General features: G+C 37.5%; 1 protein-coding gene across 1 annotated transcript in view; it reads left to right on the top strand.

Moving 5' to 3' along the window:
- LOC149233832 (uncharacterized) overlaps positions 1-18,676 on the top strand; it is a 160,542-nt gene that overhangs the window by 43,923 nt on the left and 97,943 nt on the right. Inside the window, exons 3-12 of the mRNA XM_089379863.1 lie at positions 12,886-12,955; positions 13,101-13,139; positions 13,270-13,387; positions 13,512-13,569; positions 13,885-13,949; positions 14,097-14,103; positions 14,228-14,288; positions 14,856-14,915; positions 15,040-15,059; positions 15,159-15,224. Coding sequence (XP_089235989.1) covers positions 12,886-12,955; positions 13,101-13,139; positions 13,270-13,387; positions 13,512-13,569; positions 13,885-13,949; positions 14,097-14,103; positions 14,228-14,288; positions 14,856-14,915; positions 15,040-15,059; positions 15,159-15,224 — 564 coding nt within the window. The remainder of the gene's footprint in view (positions 1-12,885; positions 12,956-13,100; positions 13,140-13,269; positions 13,388-13,511; positions 13,570-13,884; positions 13,950-14,096; positions 14,104-14,227; positions 14,289-14,855; positions 14,916-15,039; positions 15,060-15,158; positions 15,225-18,676) is intronic.

Below are 18,676 nucleotides of genomic sequence, written 5' to 3'. Positions count from 1 at the left end.
GTTTTCTTCTGGTGTTACTGAATTTGGTTTCAATGTGACATCTTGTAGCATTATTTTTTTGCCTTTTTGTAGGAAAATGTCAAAAACTTCTTTTTTTGTATTTAGGATAAAAGACCTAGTGATTGCATCCAGGGTGAACCCAAAACTATATCACTATTGTCGCAAAATAAAGTTTTAATAGTGAATTGTGAGACAAAAATATAGTCTTCAATGTTTAGTTGTAGATTGCTTATGTTATTTTGTTTATTATTCATCGAATCTATCATTTCAATTATGTTCGATTCAAGGATCACTAATTGGTTAGTACACTCAGTACTAACATAATTATTATCTTGAGTAGGATCAATAGAGATTATAACGTCCATTCTTGCAAGTGATTATTTGATTTTAAATAGTGCATTAACACACAATAAAAGTTTTAGGAAATCTTTCATTATAGGTCTCCATTTTTTCTTCCTTCATCATTTTCCAACTAGACTCTTTTTTTTAATGAGCTTTGAGAATATAAAAATATACTCTTTTTCATTTTCTTCCCATTAAAATAATATTTTAGTAGAATTTCAAAGAGTAATTCTTTTAATATTCCAATCACTTTTAAAGTACTTTGTTAGTGTCTTCTTATAATGCTTCCCTTGTACTTTGCTTTGAATTTTTTTTGTAAGCTTGGTAGGACCTTTCTTTTCATTATCTTGCAAAAATAGGTAGGTTACATCCAAAAACTAAATGGTTAGGTGGCCTCAACCTGCCCAGAGGGAAACTAGATCTGTTGGCCACCTAACGACATGATAAGCCATCCAAAAGCAAAATATTATGAGTCTGTCAATCCAAGCTAAATAAGTTTGTATGTCCTTAAACTTCTTAGATTCTAGATAACTATAAACATAAACATGGAAAGTTTGAGACTGCTGCATACAAGAGAAGTTGAAACTAAACGTGAAACATCCAACTATTCATCATCAGCTGAATCAACAGGAGCGAGATTCTTTGCACTTGAGCCTTGAAGCTCAGTTTGTGGGATACACAGGATATGCTATTTAATGCGATTGAGGCAGCCATTATGCCTTTAGCGCTGAAAATGAATCTGCTAGAAATCCTTACTATAATCCAGAAACCTTTGAGAAGATGAGGTCGAACCAAAAGGGATATGTTGTTGATTTGGGGTAGCATCGGATGTGTTCAAGCCATGAAATTTGGTAGAGAGGTTGGGGCAATGAGATCTCCAATACCTAGAAAGGGTTTGGGCAGATTCTAAACAGATCAGGAGATATTAAAATAATTAATATTTTTAATGGAGTCCCTAAGTCTAAATTTAGGGACAATAAAATATTAATGTGTATTAATATGAATCTGTGTTAGAATGGTCCAAAAGACATGGATCAAGCCAGATCTAATTTTAGCCGTTGATTAGGGACTTAATCTCGACCGTTGAGATGTCAATAAGAAAAGTATAAGAGGAAGCTCGAGGGTTACTTGGAGAAGACACTAGAGTGATCTGTCATTCTATTCTCTAAAGCGGGATTTGCTAAGAGAGATAGAATCAGTGATCGGGAGCTGAGGGGCATTGAGTACAGAGAAACAGAGAAGGCAGAGATTGTGCCGGGAGAGCAGTGCAGCAGCCAAGGAGAGTGACGCAGAGCTAGCAAGGGCTCATGCAGGGCCACGCAGAGACAGCCAAGTGCTGTGCAAAGCACTAGAGGCCAACGTGTCTGACGCAGAGGCCCAGAAAGCTGGTGCAGGGCCTCCTGGGGCTGACGCAGGGCCAACGTGAGATAGAGAGGGGCTGACACAGTCCAAATTGGGCAGACGCTGGGGTTGCAGAGCAGTTTTGTGATGAGGAGTTGCCGGAAGGATTTTCTGGGGTTTCAGCGAGGAGATTTCTCTCAAACTGTGAGGTATAGCTGCTAAGGAAATTCTCTGTTGTGTAGGCCAATTTCGACACTCAGATTGTACTATGATATTGCTTAATAAGAAAACCCTTAGATAGCTGCACCGGTTTTCGCGCATTGGGTTTTTCCGGGGACATTGGTCCAAAAATAATGGTGTCGTGTGGTGTGTTTGTTCTTGTTTCTTTTAGTTGCTGATTTGTAATATGTTGAGCATGCACTGGTGTTTATTTTCAATATTTACTTTGTAAATAACTTGTTAAAGAAAAATAACAAGTAGGTAGGAATAAATCAGAAAAAGTGCATGAAGGGTTTCTAAACTAAGAAAACTTAGAAACTTCAACATATGTTCCAAAGCTTTCACCAGGAGGTTCTTCATCATCCAATATAAATGGACAGTTTGTTTGTACTGAGAGGATCTTCCCCGAGAGTGTCTAGGGTCAGGCACAAGAGACTGCAATCTTCCATATCGCTATCCATAATGCCAACTTGTTGGCTAAGCTCGACTTCCCATGCTCGTATCAACTGGAGAACTTGGGCAGAGATGCCCTCATGATACGTAGAGGCAACGTCATTAATCATACGAGAGACGGATTTGCGGCCACGAGGTTTACTCTCAGATTCATTAAGGTGACGGGACTCAGGTGAGCCTCGAGACTGCTTGCCACGACTGCGAGAGCCCCGGGTGGCCTTGCCCTTCCCAGAAGCGACACGGGCCATGGTTCGAAGGTAGCTGAAAGAAATGATAACTGTAGACTTGGACCCTGTTAGCCAACCCGAGGATGGGTCGCACTGGACCAGGGAACCTGCCACATTAACCATATATGAGAGCCTCATCTTGTTCATAACCCAATGCTTCCCTCTGTTGCAGGCTTCCAACCAAAAAAAAACTATTCCTCGAACTAAGAAACAACGGTCCCTCTCTATTTGGCGCAGTTGAGGCCATGAGAATTAAGTGAGCCACTCACATACCGAAACCCATATATCTCAGAACCTACTCTACCAACATTCAGAAGGAAACCAACTCTACAGTGCCAGGGGCAAGGCCAAGAGGAAGGCCAGGAACAAAACAAAGGACCTGCCCAACAAATGCCCATGTGTGACAAGAGAATTCCAAAACATATAGACACAGGAATAAAGAAAAACAGAGAAACCCTCGTACCATTTTGCAATTTCCATGTGATATTTCTAGTAGAACACCTTCCAAACCATCCAATGCATAATATTTCCATTCTTCCCAGAGACCATCAAAACTAGATAATTAGCCATGAGTGCAGAGAGACAAAGTTTAAGACCGAAAACATACCCGTATGTGGTGGTCTGCAGCGACTATGGATGAGCCGATGCCCAAAAATTGTCAAATGTTATGTCCTGTTGACCCTGCCGCCTACACCTACCTACAAGTCAGTGAGAAAAGCCTTCAACCCCACAAGGTGTGGTTGGTGGCAGGGAACTAAGAGAAGGGGCTGTCACACTAATCTCGACTCTCTCCGTTTGAGCTATCTCCTAGGCTAGCTAAGGGGGGTGGTTCTTAATGAAAAATTAAGTCAAAAAAATGTGAGTTTTTGGGAGAATTGTTAGAGTTAAATAGATTATTTCTTTAAGATTTATAAACAAAATTGATATGAGCAATAACCATAAATACATAAGATAAACATGAAATACAAAAACAACCAGTGCCTTCAAAATTTAAGAAATAAAATTATATTTGCTTAGAATGAAGTGAAATGTTTTCAAATGGAAAACCAAAATAATCCTGAAAAGTAAAACAATAAATTGTTAGCACAAAATATTATAAGTGCTTTCAAGATGATCAAGTCTACAAATCAAAGCATGGAAACTATCTTGCTCAAAATGATACAAAAATAACTCAAATGTTAGACCAAGATGACAACATGCAATTAAGTTTGCAACCCAAAATAATAGTACTTGAAAGTGAAATCAACCATTCATGACAATATGCAATTAAACCAAAAGATAAGCCAATTTCCAAGTATAAGAAAATTATACTTGTTGCAAGATTAAAAGAGATTACAATGCTTGCATTCAAAGTGCCTCTTGACATAAGATTTGCGTGTGAGACTTTAAACCACCAAGGTAGCAAGAAATTTAAGAACTTTGCAAACAAAGCAAATGTGATGGAATGGGTTCTTGGTTTATTTTATTAATTAGTTCTAAGGCAAAGTTACAATTGAACTTTAGTCTTCAGACCTCATCCTCACCCAAATATTTAGATCTCACAATGAGGAGTCAATAGAGGTAGAGGGTCCTTAAAAGTCTATTCAACCAACTTAAGTTGGAGGTAAGTTTTAGTGAGGCTTGGGGCCTTCCTATACTAAAATTCCTAAATGAAGTGCAAATTGTGTTAATTTCTCAAATTAAACTAATGCTTCATGCAAATGCTTCAAAGAGAAATTGTTTGCAAAACTTGAGTGTATGCATGTGGGAATTTAAATACAAGATTAGTAAAATTTTGCATGTGGAGTGAAATGTGTTGATTTTAAGCATGCATAATATGAAATTAAAAGCTAGAAATCTAAGAAAAGTTGAAAGCAAGATTAGGCCACTCACAAAAATCCCTCCTTTAAATGAGGAAGGGGGATGCCATGGGAAAAATCCCAAGGTCCCTCCAACATTTTTTTTTATCATTTATTAGTGCTTAAAGCGGGTAAAAATGCCTCTAAGAGGGCAACCCACAATACGAGAGAGATATTTACAAAGATGAGACTCTAACAAAGTTAGACTCTCCCCCCCAAAAATATGGCAACAACAAATTTGAAGATGGAAAAACTCTCCAAAAGAGATTCACAAGGCTCAAAAGGCCCACGGCCTCGATGAGTTTGCAACTCTCTCCCAAGTGCTTATGGCCTCCCTAGAAATCAGTCTTTGGATAGCATGAGGGGGTCCTACATACACACGAGTGAGTAGTTTTCCAAAGCTTCTCCTCAAACTCCTTGCTGCCCAATGCTCAAGCCTATGGGCTATAAAACACAAAAAATACCAATTGTCAGTGTAAAATTATGAAAAAGAAACCAAAACTAAACCTAGAATTTAATTTACAAAGTACTAGCTCAAGTAATGGGAGTGAACCCCGTACTTGCCTAGCTTTAGAAATGACTCTTGAATAGGAGATATAACTTTGAAAGAACTAGAATCAAAGAAGTATTTTTGAATTAAATAGATGACCAAGTAGCTATAAACTAAGAAAACTCCATTTTGCTCTTCATTGGATGGAAAACTTGGAGCGAAAAAATGGCAAAGTCTTGGATCGCTGTGACCCTAGGAGTGAGTTGATCTAATTGAGATTTCTCCCATTTTTAGATGGATTTCTGCACACAATACAAAAGATCTTTCCCATGCACTTGAACACGTATTAGTTTTCACAAGATTAGAGCATTATAATGAATAAGATAAACCAAACATTTCTCCTAAAATGAATTGGCAAGATAACTTGCACACATCAATCCAAGCAAGATGGCAAGCATAAACTAATATTAAAATCAATGATATGTGCAAGATAACTTGCACACATCAATCCAAGCAAGATGGCAAGCATAAACTAATATTAAAATCAATGATATGTGCAAGATAACTTGCACACATCAATCCAAGCAAGATGGCAAGCATAAACTAATATTAATTCAACATGCGAAAGAAATTAAACACAATAGCAATAGTATGAAATGACATCACCTCATAACGCCAAGATAACACCAGTCAGATATCTCCAAAGTCTTGATTGTATTAAGAAAGTATGCAAATACAAAATGACAAGAGTTCCTAAAGCCCAATAGCTTATTACATGATACAAATGAGAGCTCAAGGCTCTATTATATAGAACTATGGGAGCCAATCTCAATGAAGAATGACAATGACAAATGGCATTGGAGTCAACCCCAATGTAGAAGTGATTAAACAAGTGGCATGAGGCAACAATCCCAAAAGAGAAATTCGAATTTGTTGAATGGAGCTCCAATGCCAAGTATAAAAATCGAATTCTGGCAAAGTGGACATCATTTTCTTTTTCCTTCATGTGCCAAATTTGAATTTTATGATAGAATGACAAGTGTATATGGGTGGTAACCCATGTTGGGACAATTTCCCACAGAGATCTCCACCAAATATCCTCCCAAATCCTCCCAAATGTGCATTAACTTCACAAATTCGAATTTCCAAGTAAACAACTTTCTCTTTTAATGGCATAAATTTGATTTTATTTGAGCTCATGTCCTTTCCATGATTTTATGAGTCCACATCACCTTGGGACTTCGCTTTAACTCCCCCATAATTTTCCACTTCATTTCCACAACATTTAGCATTTGTGGATATTTATTTTTCTCCATTTATTTAATTTCTGGCTTAATTAATTGCCATATTTCCCACTAAACTTAGGAAAAGTGGGTTTTGAGGGTTCAAAACACATTTTTAATCCATCAAAGTGTGTCATAGTAGAAAGTTGAGGGTGAGACGTGTAAATTTCATTACTCATACCCCATACAACTTTTCTAGACATCACTTATTACATTACAAGTACAATTTTATTTGCAATTTTTGACCTGCGTGAAATTTAAAAAAATAAAAAAATGACTTTCTAGACCTAACCAAATTCCATGATTTTTTTGTGTGACCTAGTATGGTAAGATACATCAACTCTAGACACTAAGATGTGTTAGGGGCTCAACCTTCAAACCGTCACGTGGACTTTGGGGTAAAAAGTGAGTGAAAAAACCCATAAAATTATCCACCTCTGAAAAAAAAAGGATAATTAACCAGAGAAAAAAACATTCCAAGGTGTACTCATTTGTTGATTGAGTCCCAACATCCTAGGCCTGTTACATACTCAAAACTCATCATTACTAGTATCACTTATTACAATTCCCCGCAGGGTGTGGAATCTGGGTACAAGAAAGATGATGAGAAAATAGAAGTAGAGTTAAAAGACTCTGTTGACTGATGATATCTGATGGTACAAGTGTCCTTTGGATCATCCTTGGGCATGGAGTCTTCATATAATCATCAGGTGTCACTCTAGTGGTCAACATGTTCGATTGTGTCGAATCACGGTATCACCCCACATATTTGACCAAGTATGTCGTATCACCCCATAGCTTTGGCAAAAATATGTTTTATGTTGGAACCTTAGTTTTTGGTTTGTATAAATGTTGAATTTAATTAAACCAATGTTTTTAAAACCGGAACCGGTGACTGGACCGGTCCACCTAATGAACCGGTTTACCGACCGGAACCGGTCTAACCGGCACTGGTTTGGTCTAAACGAACCGGTTTTAAAAAAATACATTAAATAATTAATTTTTAATGAAATAAAACTATTTTTAAGATGTAAAACCATGATTCCAAGCCAATAGAGACAAAATATGCAAAGTTTTCTCATTTATATACCATGTAAAGGTGAATACATCAAAATGGCACCGAGTGCAATACATATCATCAACAAAATAGCAAAATACATAACAAATGAGGCTCTAAATGGCCTATAAAGTCCAAAAACATTGCTGCAAGCTATGAGGCCATTGGCCTACTACAAGTCTACAGTATACACATGATCAATCATCAAGTTCATTACCACTACTAGTAGTAGACACAAGATCATCATCAGGAGCTACATAGACATCATCTGGTTCAGAGTCTGAGGATGCCTCAGCCTGATCTGCAACCTCAGTATCAATGCCACCAATGACAATAGAAGTGGACCTAATGGAAGCACGAGTTTGTCGACCTGCATGACTAGTGCCTTCCATTGGTTCCTTGCCTTTCCTTGATGCCGCTATTGATCCTGGTTTTGATGCCACCACATAATCTGCTTCATCCCCTGCCAAAGCCATGTCGATATCAAAATCAGCCTCAAACACAGGTTCTTCAGTCTCCTCCACCCATTCTGATGTTGGATCAATATCGTCCAACACAATGGGATCTAGATGAGGAGTTTTTCTTATCATTTGGAGCTCTAATTGCATTTATTGTTTACCCCCAAACCATGAAATCCTGAAAACCATTAAGTCTGCTGAATTTTGAGTGAAATCTAAAATTCTAGTTTCTCCATATGAAATCCAATGAGGTCGAAACCACTCTCAAACATCCTGAGTCATTTCATGGTAATGTTAAAAATTTAAGTAAAAGGATGAAAATGAAAATTAAAGGAAATGTCACTTTTACTTTAAGAATTTAACATTACCATTAATTGCCAACATTGTTAGGGTTGAAACACCCTTAGGCCCCCCCCAAAACCCCTCAAACACAGTCAAAAACATGTTTTTTTAACTTTATGGTGGTTGTGCCTAAAACCGGCCGGTTTGTTACAAACCGGCCGGTTTTGTCCTAAACCGGCCGGTTTTCACCGGTTAGGGCCAAAAATCGGGCAAATGAAGGGTCTGACCGGGTTTTTAGGCCGGTTCGGACCGGCCAGCTAGCTAACCGGCCGGTTTGACCGGTTACCGGTTTTTCTGAGCGGTTTTTAAAACTATGAATTAAACTGAACGGGGGCTTGAACCATCGCCGCTTATAAATTATGAGTTGTGGTAGTTTGTACAGAACAGTCAGCCGCTGTATGAAACAAAGTGATGAAGGGATGCGATGGCCTTACGAATGATACAGACAAGCGATGCCTTTATTTTTCAGGAATGTTCTTAATTATGAAATCTACAACTGTACAAATGTGAATTTAGGTAGACAACGATTATATTGATGTGATGATCTGACTATACGACTGGACATATGTGATGCGTCTCTGTGTGAACTACGTGTTGCAGGTAGTGGTGGCTCCGACTTCGTATCGCAACAATGGTGGCGCTAGAGAAGTTTGAGGGCGATTGTCGAGAATTAACGGATGGTGGACAATGGCAATCTCAGGTTGTAGCGGACAAACAGGTTACCATGGTATCAGAGCAATGCTCTGATGCCAATGTGACGAACAAAGTTCGTATATGCAACAATAATCTTCAGAATACTTCGAAGACAAAAACATCCATTGTAGGACAAGTAATCGTGTATTGAATATTATATAAAAGAATTAATGAGATTACTCTGCTGTGTTTAAGAACCTTGTTCATTACATTAGTATCATAACATTCCTTTGAATATACAAACTTTGTTCGTTATAGTTAAAAAATGAGCTTGTTGTCCGAATATGGAGAAAACCCTTGCATTGGTTCATGGGCATGAAAATCATAGTAAATGACAAAAAAAAGAAGCAAAATGTTGATAGGCAAAGAGGCAAATAAGTATAACCTTAAATCTATGAAAAAAATCATTAACATAGGGGTTTTTAAGAACATACTTGTTGACGGAAGAAATGAAGTTTGTTCACTGATCTTGAATCATTGATCGCCAAATTTTTATTGATTAGTGATGATAATGGTTCTTTGATCCTCAACCCCTCCTTGACAACCACCACAAAGCTCTTCCCCTTCTTTCTCCAAGACAAACAAAGCAAAATGAGCAATTAAAAGGCCAAAAAGTCGTTTTGTAGCCATGACCCTGCTTAATTGGTGATAAATAGGGTTGTCGCGCGATATTTTGGTGAAATATCGCGATATTTTAAAAATGGAAAATATCGCGATATTTTGTTGGCGATATATCATTTTGCCGAAAATATCTTGATATTTCGATATGTCGCTATATTTTGGCGATATTATCGACACTGGTATAAATAAAGGGGCCGTAGGCTAATATAAGAGGGCCGAAGTTGAGGATAAGAGGCTACAGGGGGTCTGTTTGAAGGCCGAGAAGCCTCAGAAACTCTGTGGCACAGGGCCGAGTAACCTCAGGCCTAAGCTGAGGCCAGCGAAGGGTATAAGAGCTAGTGATTTGCTGAAGGTGATTGCAGAGGTGTAATACAAGAAGTCTGTTCGCAAAGGATTGCTGGACAACTGGCATTGGAGGCTAATATACAATGAATTAAAGGGTTAATTCACTGTGAGTGTTGAAGTTAATTTGGGCCTAATTATACAATGATCTTAATGGACCAAGATTCTGTGAGTTGCTAATATTTTAAGGGCTGATATGTGGTGATCTAGAAGGGTTGGAACATTGTGAGTAGCTGAGCAGATTGAAGCTGATATATACAAATTATTTGAAGGATTAAATACCTTGTGAGCAACTGATGGGACAATGATCAGAGAGGACCCTAATCACTGTGTAGAGGTGGCAAAGGACTGCAGAACAGTGGATAATGTGAACTGAAAGGGCTGAAGGAGAAGGACTTCTCCAACATGTAAGTCAAATTGTTTATTTCTGTATTTTGTAGGCAGATTGTTGATCTGAAGAAGCAGATCAGAAGCCCTAATCTTGTATACCGTGTATACTAGCTGTACAAGTGATCTGAAGGGCCATGATCCCTGGTACGGGTGCCCCATGATTCTTTTATTGATCGAATAATAAAATAATCGAGCTTTGGGCTCAAATCTCTGTGTACTTAATTGATTTCACTGTTGAAGATTTACGCTGTGCAAAGTGCTTGTAAGTTGGGGGTTCATAGTGTGTTTGTGTGTGTGATTAGCCTCAGACCAGATCTAGGACCTAAGGAAAATTCAACAAATGGGCCAGAAAAGCAGTGAAGCCCATGGGAGAATGGTCTAGCGGCGAGCAGCAAGGTGATTGGGCTTGTAAAACGCGGAGAACCTGGTTTAAAGTCCTTTGAGTGGGTGCGGATGAGGCCAGGTGTAAGTCCTAGGTGACTTTGATGGCATAGATATGCCCCTCATAGCATGGTAGCTTAACTAAAGAGATTATATAAGAATTATTTGTCAAAAAGAAAAGCACTGGAAGTTTCGGCTTCCTTTTCAAAATCCCAATGTCTGTTTCATTTCCCACAGGATCCATTTTATGGGCTCAGGATCTGTTTCCTTTTCCACTGGATCCACTTCCACGAAGGATCCTGGATGAATATTGGTGGATCCTAGACACAGGGATGGTGGATCTGGGAAAATGGTACTTATTTGATCTTCAGCAGGTGCTTATCAATTTTGTAGACATGTTAACCTCTAGAAATGTGTTAGAGCTACAGGTTTGCAAATCTGGGAAGCTTAGTCTTTGTACAAGCACAGACCACATTTTACTTGTGTTGGGAATTACAGTCAGTAACTCTACTGCTAAAGAATAAGCTTCAACTTGCTTATGGGTATTGGTAATTGTCATGCCCCATCTTAGATTATGGATAGAATATGATGATTAACATGCATATGATAGCTACATATGCATGCATCCCATGCACTGCGCTAGTATATATACTAACTTATTACGAAAATTTCCATGTAAAGGATAAATGAATTAATTATTGAAAGTTCTAAGTGGATACCTAACTCTCATATATATATATATATATATATATGTATGTATATATATTGAATATATTGTGGGAAACTTAAAGTATGTACTACCATCGTAATATATATAACTATACAAAATAAAAGGGTAAAGACAATGTATCATACAAAATAGCAAGGGAAGTACAATATATAATATACAAAAAGATTATAATCTATTAATTGTTATACAAACAAAAAGTAAGAACTTATAATATATATTTATTAACCATAACATACAAACTAAAAATAAGACATTATAATATACATATATATTTGCAAACTAAAAGAGCCTATAAGATATATATTAGACAATCAAAGGTGAGCATGATGTAAAATCTCAAAGAACTTTAACAAAGGGTGAATACTCTATTACAAATCATAGCAAGGGCAGCGACTGCTTGAAAATTTTGATAATATTATATGGAAGGGTGGTGAAATTTTGGGAATATAAGGAGGGGGTCTGGGCGTTCAGAGGGGAGGAAATTTTTTTTCGAAGCCAGGGAAGTGAAGTCAAAGGATGGTACAGAGGGGAGCAATAGACAGGAGGAGAAAGCGAATCTGTGCAGTGAAATTTGATACTTGAGTAATTGTTCTTGGGGTTTTGGGCACGGGGGTCAGAAGACTTCCAATATGAAGTTTTCTGGATCTGGGAACCGGATAGGTTGATCCCAGATAGGCTGGGAGGAAAAGAGTCGGTTTGGTAGAAAGAGCGGGAGATACAATAGACAAGAAACGTTTCAAACTGATTTCCAGATATTCTTCTGCATTAAAATTTTTAAATTCCAATTCCAATTCTTCTGTCTGGTTAATTGTCAAAATTATACGCATTAAACTCTGCCATCTAATCAATTGATAAATTTAGGGCTTTAGACTCAATCTGGTATTAATTGGTAAAAGAAAATGAGTTCTCTGGTTAAATTGCTCAATTAGGGTTCTACAGTAATCGGTTACTCAAACCTTCATAGAAATGGAATTGCCTAAAGCATTTCCTATCCTGGAATTTTTAGACTAAGAGTGCATGTGTGTATTCAGAAAGTCAAACAATCATTCTGAAGCCACATTTGAATTTTGAACTGGCATTAATAACCATAAAAATTGGTGCATTCCATAACTCGTTGGAAGTAATCCATCATGGAATTAATTGCATGATCAAGTGAGGAAAGCTTGGCCAACTTTGACGTTGTGCTGAAAGCCATTGGTTGGATTTATTGAATTTCAGTTCAGCAATAGATGGTGAATACTATTATAGTATAAGAAATGTTGAGAAATTTTAAGTTTTAACCTTAATCTATTTTATGCAACTGAATTTCTTATATGGATGTAGCTGTTGAAGTATGCACTCTTTTGTGTGATAATGATTTATAAATTTTTGCATGGGATTGAATGTTAGCTGTGTGAGGATGCTGAATTTTTTCCACTAGAATGTGTATGCTGATTTTACTATATGTATGGATCCAACCTATGATCATTGTTTCAGACAAAAGAGGGTTATGAATATTGAACATCGGCTATGCATGAGGAAATTTACATGGAGATTATTTCTGTCTTCTGGCTGTTATACTGCATATTTTGTTTATACTTATAATTAGACATGCTAAATGCCTACAATATATTGACCTTCTGCAGCTTAGATCAAAATTTTACCTGCATAAGTTTGTCTTTCTTGACATGGGTTGCAGGTCATTGGTCCATACCGTTCTGGAAAATCATTTCTTCTCAATCAGCTTCTATCTCTTTCTTGTGAAGAAGGTTATACAAATTTCCACCACTAAAATTTATGATTGAAACGAAGGCTTGAAGTTTTGAAGTCTTTCACTAAAGTTACTTCTTTTTAAATTTGTACGGAAACTAGATAATAGAAGCTCAGGACTAACGGAGGCATCTATGTGTGCAGGTTTTGGTGTTGGGCATATGCGTGACACGAAAACAAAAGGTTAAACATCATCTAGGCACATTAGCTATTGAAATTTTCAAATACGTATATGCTTTTATATTGCAATGACTGTATTTTATCCCATTTTTCATGAGTGTAAGGGAGGTGTATTTCATCATTGATGCTGCAGGTATTTGGGTTTGGGGTAAACCACTAGAAATGGATATTGGAGGAGTGAGGACATCTATTTTATTTCTTGATACAGAAGGTTTTGAAAGCGTTGGAAAATCAAATGTCTATGATGACCGGCAAGTTTTTAGCTTTGGTTGTGAATTACAGTTGCATATAAGTAAAAGAAAATCTGAAATTGTCTCATATTTAATTAGAGTCTGAAGAACTGAGTTATTTTGATGATTGTTGTCCCTGTTTCAGGATATTTGCTCTAGCGACAATCATGAGTTCTGTTCTCATCTACAATCTGCCTGAAACGGTTTGTTTACCTTAGATGGAAACTTTGTGTTATTTCTCTGGGAATTTAATAGTTGAAGATTTCTGTACAAGCAGTAATTCAAATCTAGAATTTATGCTATTTTATTCTATAATACTATAGTTATAGTGTAACAGAAACTATTGCCCATTTTCTTTGAGCCTATATTTTGACTTGTATGTTGGTGTTAGAAACAATAGACACAAATGGTGGCTAGTTATCTACTCTGCTCTCCATGGCATCCTTGAGGATTGTAACATAATGCCATAAAGTGGATGAGGTATTAATTCTTTCTCAACACTTGACTTGATATTTCAGGTCCGTGAAGCAGATATATCTCGACTATCCTTTGCTGTTGAGCTTGCACAAGAGTTTTATGGCAGGTCTCCAAAATATATCTTGTTATTTAATACATGCTAGATATAAGCAATCCTTTTTATCTGTTTTGGTATAAAGCATCTTTATGTGATATTTTCTGATGCTGCCTTTTCTCTCTTGTTTGAATTTGTTTTACTTGGGACCATCTACAGAGTGAAGGTAAGGAAGACAAGACTGACAGACTACCATTTTGATAACATCCTTAAATACATCTTAATTTCATTTTGCTGTTAAACTATCATAAAAGTTTGGAAATAATTGAACATCAAAATTGATTTTATAGGGACGCGACATTGCTTTCCAACCTGCAAAGCTTTTATGGCTTATCCAGCGTGATTTCCTTGGTAATTCTGAAGGATACCCTTCTAGTTGTTTTTTGTTCAAGTAGACTGCACATTGATTTAATTGTCCTGGATGCAGTGATATATATATATATAATTTTGTTATTTAGAATCAATGGGAAGGTCTCATTAATTTTATAGTAAATTTAGGAGTTTGAATTCATAAAACTTGCCCTTTTACAAATTTTTTATTTTTTTGAAATTGAAACAAAATTTATATATAACTTACAGAGCTACGTTTGTAGCAATAGAGAATCCAGAATCGAACTGGTCACGTATTTTGTTATGACTATCAAAGTGTTGCTTTAGCAATGGATAAAGTTGACTACTTCATACATATTGAACTATCAAAATAAGGCTAGTAACAACTAGAAACCACAAAACAACAAATGTAGATTCCCACGGTTGCTTGCTACTATCATCATCATTTTGGAATGTGATTTTGATGAGTTGGGTGTTGAATATGAACTTTTCCTGTTATAAACTTATTAATAATCCCTTGACTTTCTTTTGAAGAATTATTTTGGTTTCCCTTTGAGATGCATTAAATTCTATGTGCAATGTCCACAGAAGGAAAGACGGTGCAGCAAATGGTGAAGGAAGCTCTCCAACAGGTTCCCAATCTTACAGGTTGGTATCACAGATATATCTCTTTGTTCTTTTCTGGATCTTAAACCTTGAAATAAGTTTTACATGATTCATGTGGAGGAACTGTCTCTAATCATTATACTAAGAATTTCCTACTTGATTGCAGGGAACAAAAATATTGAGCAGGTATTTAAAACTTAATATTGCACTTGAATGGGAATTCACTTTGTTGTTACCTTTATAACACTTTCACTTATAACATTGCATATTCTCTGGCTGATCCAGGTTAATCAAATTCGAGAATCTTTGGAAATTATGGGAGAAAACAGCACAGCTTTCAGTTTACCACAAGTGAGTGTGTAGGTTCAACCTAAGTTCTAACTATTTTTGGAGTCATGAAACTGATTGAAGAAATGAGAAGTATGTTGATTATCGATTGTTCTTATAACTTTATATGACAAGTAAATGAAGCCGATGTTGAACAACTATTCGTACGTTTCTGTTTCCCATCTTGGGGGCCTAAAGTTGCTTATGCTGCAATGTTGGAAAAGTCTCCAGTTTCTCCCAAATTTTCTAATTTTTAAAATATTAGCCTTCAGAGCATTTGTAAGTTTTCAGATCTGAATATATGCCTGCTGAGTTTTGCTGATTTTTCCGATTTTTCCCAAATTTTCTGATTTTCCGAGTCGACCACCCTTGCTGATTTTTTTGATGCTGAGTTTTGCAACGCTGGCTTAGATAAAATTATTTTATTTAAGTCCAAAAAGTTACTCAAAACTAGATTAAAGGGACCAAAAGATACACCCAGTGTATGTATAATGTGGGAATCCAAAGGCAACTCATGAAAATGCTGAAAGGAAAAAAAACTAAAGGAGGTAAACAAAGAATTAGGTATCTATCCAAGAGCTATAAATCAACAAAAAAAATCAATAATGTAGATGTCGTGATATAATCATAATCCCCCAGATTGGAGATCTTACAACTATATGAGAAAGGGAGGGAGATATGATGTCAAACCCTGCTGATCCTTATGGTTGAGGGTGAGGGAGGGTACCGAGATGCGGCTTTGTTATCAATGTGATTGGTCATAATGGAGATGATCTACTTGTTAGCATTATGGGGATAACCTTCACATCTAGGCATTGTTATCACAAACTCTCACTTGTTGAGATAAAGTCCAAACGTTCAAGTGCAATCTGAGTGAAACTCGTAGGAAGGCCACTGCCACCTCACCAACCCTCACTTTAGGTCGACTCTCCTCTGGCTCAAAGGGGGCTTCCAAGAATAATACAAGATAATGTCCGCTCACCACCAAACAAGCACATTTGCACTTAATACATCCAACAAATGAATCCATAAGACTTCAAGAAACCACTTAGGAGATTTTTGTTCATCCATAAGCCTTAGCATGAAACACCAAAAAAATCACAAAAAATCATCCACAAATAGTCTTCTAAATGAGGTGCCATAGTTTTCCATCCATAGCACCAACTCCAAGACAAAAGAACAACAAATTTTGTTGAAATTTGGTACCGGAGGACAGGTGGTTCCCTAAGGCTTTGATCTTTGGCCTAGGGAAAAGTGTCCAAAAGAATTTAATTTTTCTCCTAAAGTAACTTTATAATTTTTTATAAAGTTAAATCTAATTTGAAAGTGACTTTAAGTGATAAAGTTACTAAGTCTAATTTTAAAGTGACTTTTATAAAATCAATGAAAAATTAGAAAGGAAAAGTGACTTTGGAAATAAATGACTAAGTGGGTCTTTATTAAAGTGGGGTGAATTAAAAAATAGAAAGTGAGATTTAAATGAGCATTTAATCTCAGCCATTGATCTAAATCTATTTCAGCCATTGGATTTAGGGATCACCCAAAAGTCATTTAGGGTTGGGTTAAGGGAGGAAAATGAGGAAAAGATCATTCATTCTTTCATGAGCAGATTGGGAGAAGGAGAGCAAGAGAGCAAAGGAGATTTCTGGACAAGGAGGAGAAAGAGGCAGCAGTTTGGCACACATACCAAGGCAGCACTTCAGCAAATCCGTACAGCTCAAAGAACAAGTAGAAAAAGGCAGATTTAGTGAGCAAAACAGTGAAAAAATTGATTTTCAGCACGAATATCGAGGAGGCGATTTTCTGCACGAATTTCGAGGTCTGTCCGTACGGCCGTCCGTACAGTCCGTACATCAGCACGTCCGTACGGTCCGTACAGCTCGTACAGCCATTTTCCAGATTGTCTGTTAGCTGAAAAATAGATAAGTTTGCTTGCTGGAAAAATTTCTGTTTTGCTGATTTTTTGCTGAAAAATTTTTCTCTGTAAAAGGCATTTTCCAGAAATAAAGAAGAGCTCTCAAACTGGTTTTCCCCAAGAGTTGTAGGGGGTTTTTCCAGGGTCAAGTTGACAAAAAATCACCGAGTTTAAATGTGTTTTTATGGCTGTTTTTAATTGCTGATTTTTATTTCTGCAATTTCCAGCATTCTGAAAAATTTCCAGAATTTGTGTTTTCAGCAATATTTATTTTTTCAGTCTGTTAAATGTATGGTTATGGGAATGGGCATTTAACTACATGGGAGAAATAAGGTGAAACTGAAAACCGGGGTGGGAAACAGAAAATTTTACATGGTATCAGAGCTTGAGTGCTGAAGGGCAGTTTGGGACAGCAAAAGGAAAAAAATACAGCTGCTGATTTTTTCACTCAGAAAATTCCAGCAAGCTGATTTTTCATAAACAACAGTTTTATCTTTACCACAACAGTGCTATTTTTCAGTTTTAGGACAGCAAGATGTCATTGGGATTGAGGGTGGAGGATAGGTTGGATGGGCATACAAATTACAGCGTTTGGAAGGAGAGAATGCAGAGTATCTTTGAGGAGGCAGAAGTCTGGGATATCATGGTGCATACAGCACAGCACCCTGTTGTTGTGCCTACTGATGCAACTCAGTTGACAGCTTATAATAAAAAGAACAACAAGGGTAAGAGGTTGATTCTAGACGGAATCAAAGACCATTGCATTCCTCATGTGAGAGGAAAGAGCAATGCCCATGAAATGTGGACAGCATTGTCCAATCTCTACCAGAGTACCAATGAGAACCGGAAGATGGTCCTGAAGGAGAAGTTGAAGAACATTAAGATGGGGAATGATAGTGCAGCTGGATATCTCACAAAGATTACCAATGTGAGAGATGAGTTGGCAGCGATTGGAGAGGCCATTCCATCCACTGAGTTGGTGCGTATTGCAGTGAATGGCCTCCCCCGTTCATGGTTGAACTATGCTGATGGGGTTTGTGCACGTGAGACCCTTCCCACATGGGAGAGGTTTTGGGATGATTGCATTCAGACAGAGATCAGGAAAGGACAGCTTGGGGCAGCCAAGCCAGTTGAGCAGGATGAGGACGTAGCACTGGTGGCAGGAGGCAAGAAAGGCAAAGGGAAGAAGCAGGCTTCCACAAGCGGTGGTGGAGGCAAAGGCAAAGGTAAAGGTAAACAGGGTAACTCACAGAAGGACTATTCCAAAGTGAAGTGTTGGAATTGTCAGAAGATGGGACACTATGCAGTTGTGTGTCCGGAGAAGAAGAAGAAGAAGGGGAAGAACCAGGATGTGGCAGCTTCAGCTGAGATTGAGGACTTTGCAGGTCGTTTTGACCGGGAGTTTGCGTTCATTACATGTGAGTCCTCTAGTGCAGGATCACCTGCCACACAGGTTCAGAGGGAGCATGCTTTTCCCTCGATTAGCGGAGCATCTACAGGTATCTGGTATGTGGACAGTGGGGCTTCACGTCACATGACAGGAGTCCGGGAGTACTTCTTA

Source organism: Pinus tabuliformis, chromosome J (assembly GCF_031772625.1).
Source record: "Pinus tabuliformis cultivar Carrire ecotype Pingquan chromosome J, CPIR1, whole genome shotgun sequence".
Taxonomy (NCBI): Eukaryota; Viridiplantae; Streptophyta; class Pinopsida; order Pinales; family Pinaceae; genus Pinus; species Pinus tabuliformis.
Note: the sequence above shows the minus strand (reverse complement) of the source record. Positions and strands in the feature narration are given on the sequence as shown.